The sequence below is a fragment of the Mya arenaria genome, chromosome 17 (genome assembly GCF_026914265.1).
Source record: "Mya arenaria isolate MELC-2E11 chromosome 17, ASM2691426v1".
In the NCBI taxonomy this organism is placed as follows: Eukaryota; Metazoa; Mollusca; class Bivalvia; order Myida; family Myidae; genus Mya; species Mya arenaria.
Genome location: NC_069138.1, coordinates 22199398 through 22215890, shown reverse-complemented (window position 1 = coordinate 22215890; position 16493 = coordinate 22199398). Strand labels below are relative to the sequence as shown.

Sequence of the window (16493 nt, the reverse complement as noted above, 5' to 3'; positions counted from 1 at the left end):
GTAGAAACCGCTTTTAACAAGAAATTGATCAGCATTGACACGGAAATACATATTTGTGCCACTTTCGGTGTTTCCTTATATCATTCAAACTGATGGATCTTTTTGATACTGAATCTCTGTTGGGACCAGTTTATAAAGAAAATTATTTGCAATTTTCAGTTTATATAATTTGTTAATTTGTAATTGGCATATACCAGAAAGTCAAACAGAAAAAATAAAGTGTTTTCCCTTTGTACGGTTCAATATTTAGCAAACACAATTGTCCGTTCGTACAATGTCCAGTGTAATTGTAATTTTGGTAAAAATCCAACCAACGACTACTTGTGCTTCTAACTGTACTATTTCAGATTACAAAATCGTGATAAAAGTGTTACCTTAAACTTCCAATTACAGCTAAATATTGTATAAATTTTACTATTTCGCTTACTGCATTAAGTCACAATTTCACAAAGTCACAGAATGAAAGTTTCTATACCATTTTTTTTTAGTTTGAAAATATGCATTTATTTTCATCGTGCAATTGACATGAACAATTTCACATATGCATTTATCTACAATGTGAACATTTTTAATAAGCTAGCACAAAGGAAACAGATCGGTATATTTTACAGTATTGGTATTATTGCTTAAAAAGTACATACCTAAACAACTATTAAAACCTGAGTGTCACTCAAAATAGTATACGAGATTTATACGGGGAGTAGAAATGTATTAATGAAGCAGTGTATATCCCTCAAGTAGGTGTTGGGTCTGGGGTCCTCACCAGTAAGGATCGATCAAGGGAACAACGCCCCTTGTGGTCGGTTTCCTGAGTCGAAGCCCCCCCCCCTCCCCCGGACCGAAAATGTGTATAGGCCTTTTTCAATTACAAACATCTAGTCTTCTGGTATATGTGTTCATGTGTTTTCTCATTAAGAAACATATTTTTCATGTACAATATAATGAGTAAGTGTGTGACTGTGAAACCTAACATAAGAGTACTTGAATATGGGACTGAATCAAAGTATGACAGTGAGGGCACTCTAATGAACCTAATAATTGTCACATTCAGATTTTGTATCATATTCAAGATGCCTCTTCATATGCTAGCAATTCTTTCCTTATAATATTTGTTTCTACCGTAACTGAGACCTATGCTTTCTAACGGAAATGTTTACTAGCATTTTTGCACAAAAAGAAACAGATCGGTTTTGGTATTCTTAATTAAAAAGTACGAACCTTAACAACTATCAAAACCTTAGTGACACTCATAATATTATACGAGATTTTTGACGTAGTGTAGAAATGTATCTCCTAAAAATATCTGTATGACACTTATGATTCATAATAGAAAAGTTTTACTAAGCTGATCAAGGTGAAGCAGAACTTCTGCCTCAACGTTATCACAAACTTTAAAATTCTTATTTTCAACTACAAACCGAGTGAAGCAGATTCACTGTTTTTGAGTTAATTCAGCGTTTGCAGGACATAGGGCTTCTCTTCAGTATAGTTTGTACGAAACTTTTGAACTACAGGCATTTGAACTGACAGGTTTTTTTTCAACCGATAAGTTAATTTATCTCTGCTGTAAATATGTTCCACTTAATTTCAATTTGAACCTTGAAATGCCCTGCTTTTGTGGTAAATTTTCAAACGCTTTCCACAAATTCACCCCTGTAGTAGTTCGCCGTTTGTATTTGGAACGCTTGGAGACCACGACTTAGTACTTCAAAACAATCCCAGAGGGGGAAACAACTAATCACGTTACGCATCAAGCTAATGCTGATTGGTATTCGGACAGCTGGGAAAGCAAAATTTAGTTCAACAACACCAACCATAGGGGTTTTAAACGGATATAAACATGAAAAACACGACAAAGTTTTCTCGTTTCTGCGGGCAAATTAGTTTGGTAAAGATAGTAATGTTATCGGATTATCTGTTATAACGTCATTATGAAACAAGTATGAAACAGTCACTTCTCTGTATCTCATTTACATTTAATCATACATCTCCACGTTATACATTTTAAACAAAAGATCAAGAATACAAATATATAAAACAAACATAAGTCCATGTGTAATTATTCAGGAATGAGGGCAATGATGATCAGACTTAATTGAAATGCGTTCCATTTATCTTACTACATCTAAATTTATGGACACGGCTGATGCCTATTGTTTATGTTTTATCTATGATGTTACCATCAGTTATGATACAACAAGCGAATTAATTAAACTTAATGCCGATTAAGTTTCATCAACTCGGACAATAACCGAATATGTTTGCGCAAGGTAAATTTAAATTATTCGCACAATAAACGTGTTTTACATTGATTCAAAGTATTGCATTCTTCTCAAAATAGTCATAATGCTTGATTTCGTAAATTTAATTGAAATTTTCTTTACAAATGCAAAGTAAGCAAGGTGTTTAATTTCTTTTGATTGCTTAATACTGTAACAAACATAAATATAAATTAAATTCAAACACAAGTGTGTAGAAAGTATAATGTTTATAAGATTGAGAATCAAATAATAAAGCATAAGTCAAGTGTGATTATTGATGAAGGAGTGCAATAACGATCAACATACGTTATTGAAATTAGTTCCGGCGCGAAAACAACCTCTGACAGGATTACCACGATTTGTGCCTTGTGACGCCGTACACAGATTTATGCCGATTACGTATTACACGTGAACTGAATAAGCTGCAGTCGAAACACACTGTTCTGCCTTTGCGCAGATTCTATGCACAGGCACGTTTTTTTTTTTTAACTTAAGCCCGTTTATGTTCATTTGTGGCCATCCCTGACGGAGACCGTTTCATACAGTGATATTTTTTTTAGAAAAAAACAGCACAACTGTTATCGGTGTCAGTTTGCTTAACAGACAAAAATGACATTCCTATGAAATTTTTCCCTAATATTTTATATTGAATGCAAAAATTAAAAATATTTGCATGTTTGGTTTGTCCTTTATTATCAGACTGCAAACACTGCTATTTAATGTGGATATTCAGTAATGTTTACTAGCACTGTCGATTCTCGGAACACTTTCCACCACAGACGCACATGTGTACTCTTGATAAAGAAGTATAAGTGATACGTATTAGGTCACAGAAACAGGGGCAAGCTTTGTTTAGTGTATATGAGGTTCTCAGATAACTCCTTATGGTGATTCGTGAACTTAAAAACGTATGCTAACATATATATAGACAAAGCATGTTTCGTTTTTCTGCTATAACACGTAAGCATTTCTCTTCAAACTTTCATTTCTAGTTTTGAAGACCATATTGATCAAAGGTTCTGCTCACTTGGTCAACGAAATAATTCGTGTTATGGTTAGCGTCAATAAACGATAAAAAGCCAGATGTCGGCTCATCTACACACATGTAGTACATCCCATAATTCTCTGGAAAGGGGCCTTGTAATTTTGTGTTGATGTTTTCATGGTAAATGCTGTCATTGGAAACCAATAATGTATATTCTAGTCCCAAAGTAGAGTATCAATACATTGGCAGTATAGTTATCTTGTCAACGTCAGCATCGTTAGATGGTCTTCGGTGTTGCCTTCTGCCATCCTTTTTTTCGGTCTAATCTGTAAAGCTATCGATTACGTATGGTTTGTTAAATGGCCTGATTGTAGAATTCATTTTATTGCCCTATTCTGAGCTGAAAAACAAACACTACAAATTGGCAGTTCATGAGAATCATTGGACATATTAATGTTTTCAGCGACTTTTAAATTCTTACACTGCTGATCGTGCGTGTTCAGTAAAACGTTTTAAATTGGCTTTGTGTTTTAAATTCGCTTGGCCTTTTCACGTTTCTTTATTTAATGTCTGTTATTATACTAGATATATTTTCTATGCCAAACAAAGCTTAGTTTTGTTCTCCAGATGGAGACTTATTTGTAACCGCTTATTTTTCTTTGAAGAACTGTTTCTCTTAATATGCACCGTTTTGTTGGTATTCTTGTCTTCTAGAAAGGAATTGTTAAGATAACTTTCTCTCCAGCAATTAATGCGCTTTCCACCCCTGATTGTTTTGAGTTACCTTCTGAAGGTTATTTTTTTTCATACGTTTCCATCCAACGTATTCAGCTTATATATACGGCAAAAACTATATACAATGTTTATTCCAATATTATTAAACGAAACACGAAACTTATACTAATTGTGTTTTATCAACTCCATCAAAAACTTAAATAATTATTGCCTTAAACGGAGGACACCTAACAATTATTAAAATCTGAATGATGGCCAGTGTTTACTTTCATAAACATTAACGTGTTTTGTATAGAACTTTGTTTTGTTTTTTTGCAAACGATATGAACGGTATATCTATTGTGTAGCTTATCGTCTAACACACAATATCAATACAGTACTATTTCTATGTTTCAGTACGTTCCTTGTATGGTTATGAAAGTAAGTAAAACAAAAAGGTGCTATATGCCAAATTTCTCCAGTAGACTTCAAAATACTAAATAAGAAAAAAAAGAATGGATGCCGCGGTTGATTCTTATTGTTCAAATTTTATTAATAATATTCCTTCAAATATGAACCAACCAACCAAACATAATACCGATTTTGTCATCAGCTCGGATAACAACCGATTCTGTTTTGGCTATGTAATTAAGAATGAGCGCTCAAAGAATGTGTTTTACTTTTATTTGAATAATACTTCTAAAAATGTAATTGATGTTTTTATTCTTTAATCTAATTTAAATATTCTTGACAAATGTAAAAGTATTCACGGTGCTTCATTTTCACATTTTGCGTTTATAAATATAATTGATGTACATGTAAACTTAAATAAATAACTGTGAAAGATCCCTTTAAGCAATTGTGTAGGCCATCATAAACGGTAAATATACATGCCTGTTTTATGAGAGCAAACGACGTGAGCATGTGGACGGCATTGTTTAGACTATTTGTTGTTTTCAAACAATGTTGATGAAAATATTATCCAGCGTAAACGTAAATATTGAAACAAATAAATAAAGAGTTGGTTTGAGTTTGCATAACGAATTAAGCAAATATTAAATATCCGTTAGTTGGAGTGTTTTATATTTTAATTGATACACTATCATTTCTATGTTTCAGTTCTGTTGCCTATATGTAAGTAAAAACATACGTATTGTTCTTCTTATTTAACAAAGCGATATACACAATATATTCATTTTGTAGCTCATCATCTAACTTACTATGTCGTCAAGATGTGTCTCTTTATTCCGTATTGGAATTCCTTTATCAATACAATACTATTTCTTTGTTTCAGCCAGAGTAGTGGGTTATCATGAATATGAAGGTTAGTAAATCATAAAAGTTAATATAAGGCACATTCCTCTTCATATAACTGATATGACAAAAATGTGATTTAAGTGCAAACGAATATTTATAGATAGTGTTTCATAGCTGTGTCAATGTTTCTTCGAATATGATTAAACGAACCTACCAAACTGGATACCGATTTAGTTATCAACTCGGTAATTCAGAAATGTGCGCACAAAGAACGTGTTTTATTTTTATAAAATATTCTTCTTAAAATAGTATTGATAGATTTACTCGTCAATCTAATCGACATAGTATTGCCAAATGTGAAGTCGATGCTTAATTTCCACGATCGGCATTAACAAACATGATGTTTATGTAAATTGTATTAATATCTGTGAAAGATCCCTTAAGACAATTTGGAATGTCATTTTAAAGCGGATGATAGGCATTGATAAGGTTATTTGTTGTTGTCAAACAATGTTGATGAACATACTATCCAGCGTAAACATAAGTAAAGAAAAATATAAAAGAAGAATTGGCTTTACTTTACATAACTAAATAAGAAAAGACCTTGTTGAAGCCTTTTTTATACAAAATAATGTATGCATTTGTGTCTCTTCTTACAGTAGTGCAATTGCCTAATCGACACTATATTATTAATGTTTCAGCTAGGAGACGATTGAGTAAGTAAAACAGTAAAAATGTTACATGTCTCAAGTATAATTTATAATTCTTAAGTATATATATCATTTTAATCCAAATAAATATTAATATAAAGTATAATGGTAAAATTATTATAGGCGGAAGCGATCAGGTTGAGTAAATAGCTATTTGTCAAAATTTCATAACTGAGGAAGAGGGCTGTGATTGTCCGACATTATTTAAATGAGTGTCACATGCTTAACAATATCTGACAGGATTGCCACGGTTGGTGCCTCTTAATCAAGTTTCATACATAATATTTCATCATATACTATAAAACGAACAACCCAAATTTGATTTTTTTTTCACCAATTCGAACACACGTTTCTTAAACAACTTCGAAAGTCATTATCAAAGGTAATTACTAGACCGTTTACAATATTTCAGTTTTAACGATTCCAGCAGGCGATAGCAACTGTTTATGTTTCGTGTTGATTTGAAACAGTGTTGATGAACAAGCCAGCGTAAACATTATAGTGATTCAAATAAATTATAGTTGTAATAAAAGTATAAAAAGAGCGCCGCGGAGGTAAACTAAGCTCGTCAGTTTTGGTCTAAAAAGGAGCATACCTCAATTAGTAAAGTCTGAGTTATAGGTCAGTGTTAACTTTCATACTCATGTACTAGTTGTATATGGGTGGGGGTTGTTTTAAAATTGCTTAAGTATTTTCGTTGGTTGTTAGTTATTCAAATAACACTTGTATTGAGTTTTGTCTAGTTTTATAGTTATAATTTTGAAATCCTGTTTCACCAATATTTCTATTTTTCAGAATTGAATTCATTGCCTGAGGAATGTAAGTACAACCATCAAAGGTGAAATAAGTCTCATTCCTGAACTATACTTTAACATACAGATTAATAAATATCAATGAAATACAAACAATAGTAATACAATGATTATCAATCAATATTGTTTATTATGAAGTATGGGTTTATTTTTACATAATTATGTTTGTTATAAGTCATAGTGTTATTATTTTTGGAAAAGGGGCAATGATTTTGAAACATTATTACCGATTTAACTTGGCCATCTTTCGCACATGGGTTTTTGTTCTGTTTCGATTTTTTACCCTATATACGCTCTATTTGTAAGGGCTATAATGCCGATTGCTCAATCCTGACACGGGTGGGTAAAGCAAATACACTTAGGTAAAACAACATACCAACCAAAATAAACAAATATAACACGATGTAGATCATTGAATTAGCGTAAAATATCTACATTCTATGCGCTTTTCTAACTAATGCATTCTGAACAAGAATACAATACACCACTTTTTCACAAAGCACTTTAACATTGCTAGATGTGCTCAGTCATAAAACTGCCTGCAAAATCACGAAGAAAATCTAGTACGGGACTTTCGCCAATTGAAGTGGTGATTTTCATCATAAACAAAACATTAATCGGTAAGAGTTACAACTGACGACTCTTCACTGAACTGGATATTTATTATCGTGCAGCATTGCATATTCCATGATTTAAGTAAGGTAATGTAATATTTTGGAATTTTTGCGAGCACGGGTCCAAATGCAATACTATATCTTTTTGATAGATAAGTCAGATTTTGGTTATCCAAAAGTCATTCGTTTGTTCTATGTGCCATTTTATAAATAAAATAGAAACTTCCCTTTAACTGTTATACATTGTCGATTTCATTTTTATTTTGAGAATTCAACACCTTGTCGATAAATATATGGGGTAAACAGAATCGAGAGAAACCCCTGTGATCCATCTTCATACTTCGTTTTAGCTGTTATTCATTATTTATTTCATGTGATCCATTGATGCTGTTTGCACTATATATTTAAACATATACACATATAAGTATTGTTTTACTTTTTTTCGAATTAACCTTTAAATTTGTTGATGATTTTGTTTCGTTATTTTTTTCTTATTATATTTTTGTGTAATGTGAAGTATGCACGGTGCCTTATTTTTCAATTCTGCCTTTACAAACATCATGATTTGCATGTATTACAAATCTATCACTGTGAAAGAGACTCTTAAACCACTTCCAAATGTCATTACATAATGTAAAGTTATATAATACCTGTTCTGCTATTTTTAATCTCAAAAGAAGCCAGCAGGTCATAGTTGTCAAATTATTTCTGTTTTAAAACATTGGTGCTGAAGCATAAACATAAATAGTAATACAAAGAAATGAATAATTGTTCAAATTATATCTAAAGCGCCGCGGAACGAACGCCAAAGATCGTCAGGTATTGTCTAAAAAGAGGCATACCTAAACAATTTAAGACTTCGGGGTCTTGTTTTTACTTTGCATAACGAAATAAGAAGTGTATAAGTTAGTTGTATGTTATAAAAAGATTATATCGTACATGGGTGTCTCTTCGTACAATATTGGACTTCCTTTATCGATATTATTACTATGTTTCAGTGCGGAGGAAATTAGGTAAGTAAAACATTAGTAGATGGAATAGTTACATTTCTCAAATGTTCGTTATAATAATGATATACACTATCAATACAAAGCCACACATAAAAATTGTAAACCAGAGTGGTTAAAAACAACTACGTGTATGGATACGTGTCTCCTGCCTTTATGCACTACATCATACAGGTATGTCTACCTTGTATTATTTTAAAATTATATGTGTAATAACTCAATGAGTCGACATTAGGTTTAAAGAGAAATCTCGCAATATAGTTAAGACTCAACTGCAAATTCAATTGCTTAAGTAGGGCAATCATGAAACATCATATATTTCAGTGGTTCATAAGTTCTGTTGAATGATTTGAAAAGAATATCAAAATATGATCTCCAATGCACCAGTCAATTGTAAGCACGCCCCCCCCCCCCATGTCCGGGGGTATACCGGGGATAGTCGGGGAAATGGGCCGTGGTTGCCTTCAAGGATGCCCCGCAGTGCCGGGTGAATGCGGTGGTTTTGTCTTCGCAAAACCAAAGCGGGGATTGGGCCTAACCCAGAGTCACTGGGGAGCGGGGGGATTTTACCCGGGGTTGGCTGGACCGGAAGTCAAAGTCCCCGCTATTTCTCGGACCTAGGGGTGGGGGGCGTGGTTACAATTGACTGGGCCTGGTTCCGTAAGTGTTATCATTTTCATTAAATGAACTACAAGTAAAGGAGTAAAAATGTTGTTTTGCTATTTTGATGCTCTACTTACATTCAAGAGCTAGGATTGAGCACATTGTAATGCATGGGATGTATGTAAATGCCTTAATGATTAAACATAAACGCGTCCGTATGATACACACAAACCATGTGGTTGGATTTAAAAATATCAATAAGAACCAAACTTTCCGAGAATGATTGTAATACCAAGGTGAATGAAATGATTGGATGACGTGAAATTGTGTACGCAAAAACAGTTGTTGGTATTTTTTGATAAATATTTTATTTTCGCAATTGTTTCTGTTTTCTGATTTTTTTTTTTTGATTTTTTTTCCTGCAAACATTCCACTTAAGATCTGTTTTAAAGTGTTTTTACATAATCAAACGACAGACCTGTTAAATTAAAACAAAACATGGAATAAAAAGGTTATCTCAGCATGGTGTGTGCATGATACACATGATCTACTAACACAAACTGCATGATGGTGGTAGTTGTGTAGTGGTGGTGTTCTTAAGCCTCATAATACACTGTAGGCAAACTTTTGTGTATCTATAAAGATCGTTTTCGATTTTATATTTGAATAAATGCTTTTGCACCAATAAAAGCAACGTCTTTGACGTCATTGGCTTTATCTCATATATTTTAACATGTACAAAATAATTAAAACATATTCATGCTCCTTACTGTCAGCATTGGTTTATGTAAGACAATATGAGCTTTATTTAACCTTTGTGTTTTAGTTAGATCATGATACTTTAGTAAAGTTGACAACGACAATGGCAATACTACGTAATAATACTTCACCGGCATTAAATACTTGGGTTGAAATATGTTCGATTTCCGTTAATAGACAAACATTTTCCTGACCATAGATTGATGGTTGGATGGACTGATGGATGGGTGGATGGATGGATTGATGGATGGTTGGATGGTTGGATGGATAAATTGAAGGATGGTTGGACTGATGGATTGATGGATGGATGGATGGATGGATGGTTGGATTAATGGATTGATGGATGGTTGGATGGACGTACGGACAGAATAAATAAATAAAAACAGATGGACAGACAGACGACATATTGAAAGACAAATATATACAAAATATGGATAAGTAATTAATAATATCATAAAGTTTCTGCCTGGTAATTTTCTCTAATTCAAAAGGCTTTTACGTGATAAACCATGGAAGTGGTATTCACCGTCAAAACTTATAAAAACATTATAATTTTGGTAAATAGACGTGACGTCATTATGTACGCTATGATAAAATAAACTTCTGGAAATTGAAGTTAATGCGCATGCCCTTTTAGGGGATTGTTGAATAAACATATGCTGTATGAACAGTATTGTTGAAGATTATAACAAAAAGCAAATAAAAACACACCTCTATTTTTGTAGAAAGAATGGCTGAAGCGGAGGCAGGCGTCAATGAATTGATGGGAAAGTTGGAAGTGCTGTTTGAGCTGTTTTTGTACGTTTGTCTGATACTTGAAACATCAACATCAAAGCAAACAAGGAGAAGCAAAGAGGACAAATGCATTGTACATATATTGCTTCTCCGATCTGGAGTTGAGTCGAATCCCGGCCCAAGGACATGGATTGGTAATTATCTTAATTTGCTTTACACAGTGCAGGTGATGAGCGGGTTAGGCATTGTCTACGTAATTTAACCTATTTTTCTGGACTGCTTGTAGTTACTGGAATGTGATTTTATTTAAGCGCATAAGGTGAAATGACGTTAATTATAAACCCAACACGTTAATTACAAAGTAGTTAATATTTGCTTTAATGTATACGATAACTCTCAGTTCAGGCGAGTACGTTTAGTTATATTCAGAGGTGTATTAATAAACAAACACTATTTAACAATTAGTTGATATCTAACATTGTCGGCTAAACTGATAGCTTTGTGGGTGGCGCCGTCTTTTACGCAGTTTCTTAACATTACACCACTCGGGTTGTCAGTTATAGCACGTTTAGTCATTTTGTGTAATTATTTAAATCCCAACTCACTCAATGGAGTTTGGTTTACAGGGAAATTGATTTTGGGATTTTTACACTTAAAAACAAAGCTTATATTTTTGTCTTAGGATACCGTTTACAGCTAATTTGGTAATACGAAGAAACCTTAATCAGCCTGTTATTTAAAGAAGACAATTTATACCTTCATATAGGGATCATGTTGCGGTGTCGCCGTCGACCACGTCCGCAGCACCACATTAATACTTTTGCTGTTGAAGTAAAGCATTTGTTATCAAATCTTTGTCAAATGGTTATTGGTATTAAAACTCGACTGAGTTAGATCAACTGCGAAATCTCACTATAAATTCAAGGCTTTTTCAGTATATATGAAAACGTTTGGCGCTTCCAACAAGCGACATATTTAATTTTCGAGTATGTTTATATCCCCAGTTCAGATCAATAAACGTTGCATTATATTTATCAAGGTGTATTTATAGGGTTTCCCAAGACAGTAAACAAAATAGTTTACTTCTTTAATAAGAAGACTATCCAATTTCATTTTATTTTTTTATACTGTTAAATCAATTCATACTTTGTTTGTAGACTGAAACGTTATCTATATGCCAGTGCTTTGGAAAGTTTTAAATTACTACTTTAAACGAAAATTAGATAAACAGTTTTAGTATGGTGACCATGAATAAATCAGATATATATATATATATCAAATGGCTATAAGAATAAGCCAAATATTGAAATGGAAAACAAGACTTAATCGGCGGCATAATACGGACGAATTTCCAGTATGGCTCACGGTCCATAAACTTATTTTTTTTTGCAATCTTATAGTTGATATCATTTATAAGTATCTCAACATTTTTCTTATACGAAGATATCGCCTGCTCAAAATTTCAGAGTTTCAACAGTGGTACCTAAACAAATGATAAAAACATGAATTAAAATTACAGATGAAATATTGATTTTTTATAGTTTGTTTTACATTAAAGACAAGTTAATGCATGCATTACATAACTGGATTTTTTTAGATTACTTACGTGAATGGGACAAACCTACAAAAGACGATTTAATGTATCTGTCGGGCCGCATAGGCAATGGATGGAGGCATTTGGGGGCTAGACTGCGCTTGCGTCAAGCACAACTGGACCATATTGAATATGACCACAAAGGCATGCAAAACCAAATATATCACATGCTGCTTGAGAGCACAAAGTCGGGACTGGAAGCCAGTTTGAAGGATATATTGTTGATGTTAGACGTTGCTTCGACTGAATTCACGATGACAGTCGACTGGGATGACATTACTCTTAGATTTGGTAAATATGACGATCTATTTGCATACCACATGTTTTATCTAGAATAAACCGACCCACAATTTGTGAAGTTTCGATGCCTATTGACCCCATATGATTCGGGTTATTCAAAAGAAAATGTGAAAACGTACTGAACAAAATGAAACATGTAGTTTATCTTGCCTCGAAAGCTTTCAAAATAAAAAAGTTTACATCCGCTTGCATATGAAATGAATAGTAAAAATAAAACTGAAATAGCATTATGAAAGCTAATGATATCGGATTCCTTGACATAAATTATATGCGCGCTGGAATGTGAATTAATTTTGTTTTTCTCTAGCCCCAAAAGTGCCTCATTTCATTACAAACTAAAATAAATTTATTGAGACATCCTTTCTATCTCACGCATGTAAATTGTTATTGTTCTGTGATTATAAACCCTTCGTGTTACACAAAAAGTTACTTGTGGCTTAGTATTTGCTCTTATCTTCCTTTGTACGTGTTTGTGTAGGTCTACATCTTAATATAGGTAGTGTTATTTCAGCAAACAATGGTCAGGAACAACAACTGATGCTAAGAGATGTCGCTAACCCTATTTTGGCACGGATGGTCGATGTCGAGAATAAAATTGCTAATTTACAAGCAGAAAACAGGGAGCTGAAAACAAAAATTGCCACCCTTGAACGCGTAGCACAAAAGAGAAACGCTGAGGAAGGAGAGACATCAACTGACGTGAAAAGGGTCAAACAACAGTGAACGTTATGACAACTTTAACATCGTTAGTGAGAGATGAGGAGTATGACCACGGATTAAGACGTAATTTACATGATTTTAGTTGTATCTGTCCGTCTAGTCGCCACCAAGCTTGTTTGAGGTTTGAGATGATGGTGATAAATGGTTAAGACTTTTTGACACTGACAGCATTGTAAATAATATTTGTACAATATTGAACATAGTGAGTTTACATAATTAGGTCATCTTATCAACGGCCGTATAATCCTGCGATCAATTTGTCTAACGCTTTGTTCTTGCATGTTGAACGAGATGTTTGGAAACCGGACTGATTACACTTGTTTGTAAATAGTATAAATACAATAATTGGATCCATTCTGAATTTACTAATTGGTATCATCTTCACAACGAGCGTATCATTCTACAATTTAATGTGTCTTACTTTTTTCTTTGATGTTACGAGATATATTTTGAAACCGGAATGGTTACACCAGGTCGCTAAGCATTCATTTTTCAAGATCTAACAGCAAGCTGTCCTACGTTCTTGAATGATACCTAGAAATGATTGAAAAATGAACATTAACATGAGTATTCCTTAGTAAAATATGTGAGTTTGATGTCCTAAAATTCTTATATCAGGTATTGTTTTGTTGTATATGTATATGCTTTTTAACTGTACATAGTCTAAGAAATGTATACAGATTGTAAAGTTTTAAAATAAAGCCATACTAAGAAACTGCAACCAATTTGTAAAAGATAATTAGAAATATTTTTTTAAACAATATAGTTTAATAACTTTACTACATTACCATCAACTGTTTAGAACTTACGTACAAATGCAACTTACTAATACGTTGTTTTTTTTATAAAATAGAAACATATTATCTACCGCATATCTTTGGATCATACAACTGTAAAGTATAATTGAAATGTATAATTTTCCAGATAATATCGCATTCAAAAAGATATAATAAATTGTATATTCTTTATCTAAATTGAACATATGGCGTTACATTTAGGTATGTAATAAGTTAAACATGTTTTATCATTTATCTTAAAGGTTAGCTTTTTCGTTTGTTATTTAATCAGATTTTAAATTATATGTTGTACTATATTTTTCGTTTAGTATTAAGACATTATGTACGCTGGATATCATCTAAAGACGCGCATTAGTACTTTGCAAATGACATTAACACATGTTTATTAGCTAAATGTATTGAACAAGAAAAGCAAGATTACTTTATCTGATGTTCAGCTCGTGCATTTTTTATTTACTTTTGTGCCATGATTGTTAAACTAGAGAACTTGGGTTTTTAAACTTAGTTTACACTAGATATCCTCGGAATACACACATCTATTAGCCTTTTGAATATGACAAATGTTACAGATTTATTATTTAAATATATTAGAATGAATTGGCTTTTAATAAACAAACTTGGATTTTTAACAACCGCAAACAGATAAAATTACGTGGCCTTAACCATAAGCAAAGTCCGGTTACCGATATCCGAGAATTCCTACTAATTAACATAATGTTAGCGGTATTTTACAGATGTACATATCTTAGGTAGCATGTATGCATGTAATAGTACACAGTATACATTGTATAACGATTTCAACTGAAGTGTATTAAATTGATTGTAGTATTTACTTTTGACCTTCTTTATTAATATGCTAAACACTACATCCTGGTAATCTCTGAATTTGTTTGGCCTTTTTATGAAATAATGTATTAACTACTTTCATCTAATAATCAACGCGTTTTGATATGTTGAATGAAATTTGACTTTTTGAACATTGTCTATTGTGTATTGAAGACGTTTTATGTTCAAGTTCAAATAGACACTCTTGTCTTTCTATCTTTAAACGTATGTGATATGAGTTGCCTTTTTTGATAAATACTCTGGCGATTTAGTCATGGCAACTTTAAATGGAAAACTTCAAATTTAAAAGAGGCTATTTTATAAACGAGCGTAAGCACGTAGGATTCAATGTACTTAACTATTTTCTTACACTCGAAATTTTGAAACCGGAATGGTTACACAAGGTTTAATCTAACGTTGCAAATGATTTTGATTTAAATTCTTAAACTCGCCTAGCACATTTTTTTTCCGGATCGTACAACAGGTTGTCCAACGTTCTTTGTAGAGATGCTCACAATATGAATATAAACATGTGTATATCTTAGAAAACATGTGAGAATGATTTCCTATAATCATTATAACTGGTTTAAATTTGTGGTATATGGATATAATATTTAAATGTACGGAGTCTTTAAAATGAATACGGACAATAAAGTTTCAAAGTATAAACATGTTAAGAAACCTAAGCCTATATTGAAAACGAGCCTTATAAAATTTATTTAAAATTTAAAACAAAATGGTTACTTAATTTTATAACTTTATCTTTTTAGTCATAAACTAGAAACATATTATAATCTGCATAAATTTGGATCATAAACCTGTTCTGCATAATTAAAAAATAATATCACAAATGATAAATTGTATACTTTTGTTTAAAATGAACCTATGACGTTTTATTAGTTTATGTAATAAGTTAAACATTTTTACCTTTCATTTATTTTAATAGTTAGCTTTTTTCCTGTGTTATTTGATCAAATTTGTAATAATATGTTGTACCATATTTTCCGTTTAAGTGTTAAATCATTATGTACGCTGGATATCATCTTAAGAGACGCATTAGTACTTTGCAGTTGACATTAACACATATTTATTATCTAAATATCTTAAACAATAAAAGCAAGATTACTTTATTTGGTGTGCAAGTGTTGTATCTACTTTTGTGCCGTGAATATTCAGAAAATGTTAAATTCGTGTACCTTAGTGTTTAGACAATGTGTACACTATATATCCTCGGAATACACACAAAAGCACTTTGAATAAAACATTTGTCACATATTGTATTATCTAAAAACGTTGAGATTTGGTTTTAGGTAATAGACGTGGTTGTTTGATAGCCGGAAATAAATATATCACGTGGCCTTAACCGAGAATAAGCAGAGTTCGGTTACCGGTATCCGAGGATAACTACTAATGAAACTATTTTAGAGGTTTTTTACTGAATGTATATATATTTTATGTAACATGTATACATGTAATAATACACGATATACATGGTTTAATGATTTCAACTTCTGTCTAAAATTGATTGTAGTATTTACTTGGTAATTCTTTATCAACATTAAGAACATTGTATCCTCGTTATCAGTTAATTATATTACCTTTAATAAAATTATATATGTTACTACCTTTACTTAATAGCCAACGCGTTTTGGTATGCTGAATAGAATTTGATTTTTTTAAAACATTGTATTTTGTGTATTGAAGACATTTTATGTTCAAGTCCAAATAAACACTCTTGTCTTTATGTCTTTGAATGTTTGTACTATGAGTTTGCTTTTTTAATAAATACTCCAGATATTT

At 32.2% G+C, this 16493-nt stretch overlaps 1 protein-coding gene across 1 annotated transcript in view; it reads left to right on the top strand.

The window, feature by feature from the left end:
• LOC128224088 (uncharacterized) overlaps positions 1 to 16493 on the top strand; it is a 90737-nt gene extending 74244 nt beyond the window's left edge. Inside the window, exons 8-16 of the mRNA XM_052933743.1 lie at positions 4378 to 4401; positions 5080 to 5094; positions 5255 to 5284; positions 5919 to 5933; positions 6723 to 6746; positions 8352 to 8366; positions 10448 to 10651; positions 12055 to 12342; positions 12863 to 16493. Coding sequence (XP_052789703.1) covers positions 4378 to 4401; positions 5080 to 5094; positions 5255 to 5284; positions 5919 to 5933; positions 6723 to 6746; positions 8352 to 8366; positions 10448 to 10651; positions 12055 to 12342; positions 12863 to 13074 — 827 coding nt within the window. The 3' untranslated portion in view covers positions 13075 to 16493. The remainder of the gene's footprint in view (positions 1 to 4377; positions 4402 to 5079; positions 5095 to 5254; positions 5285 to 5918; positions 5934 to 6722; positions 6747 to 8351; positions 8367 to 10447; positions 10652 to 12054; positions 12343 to 12862) is intronic.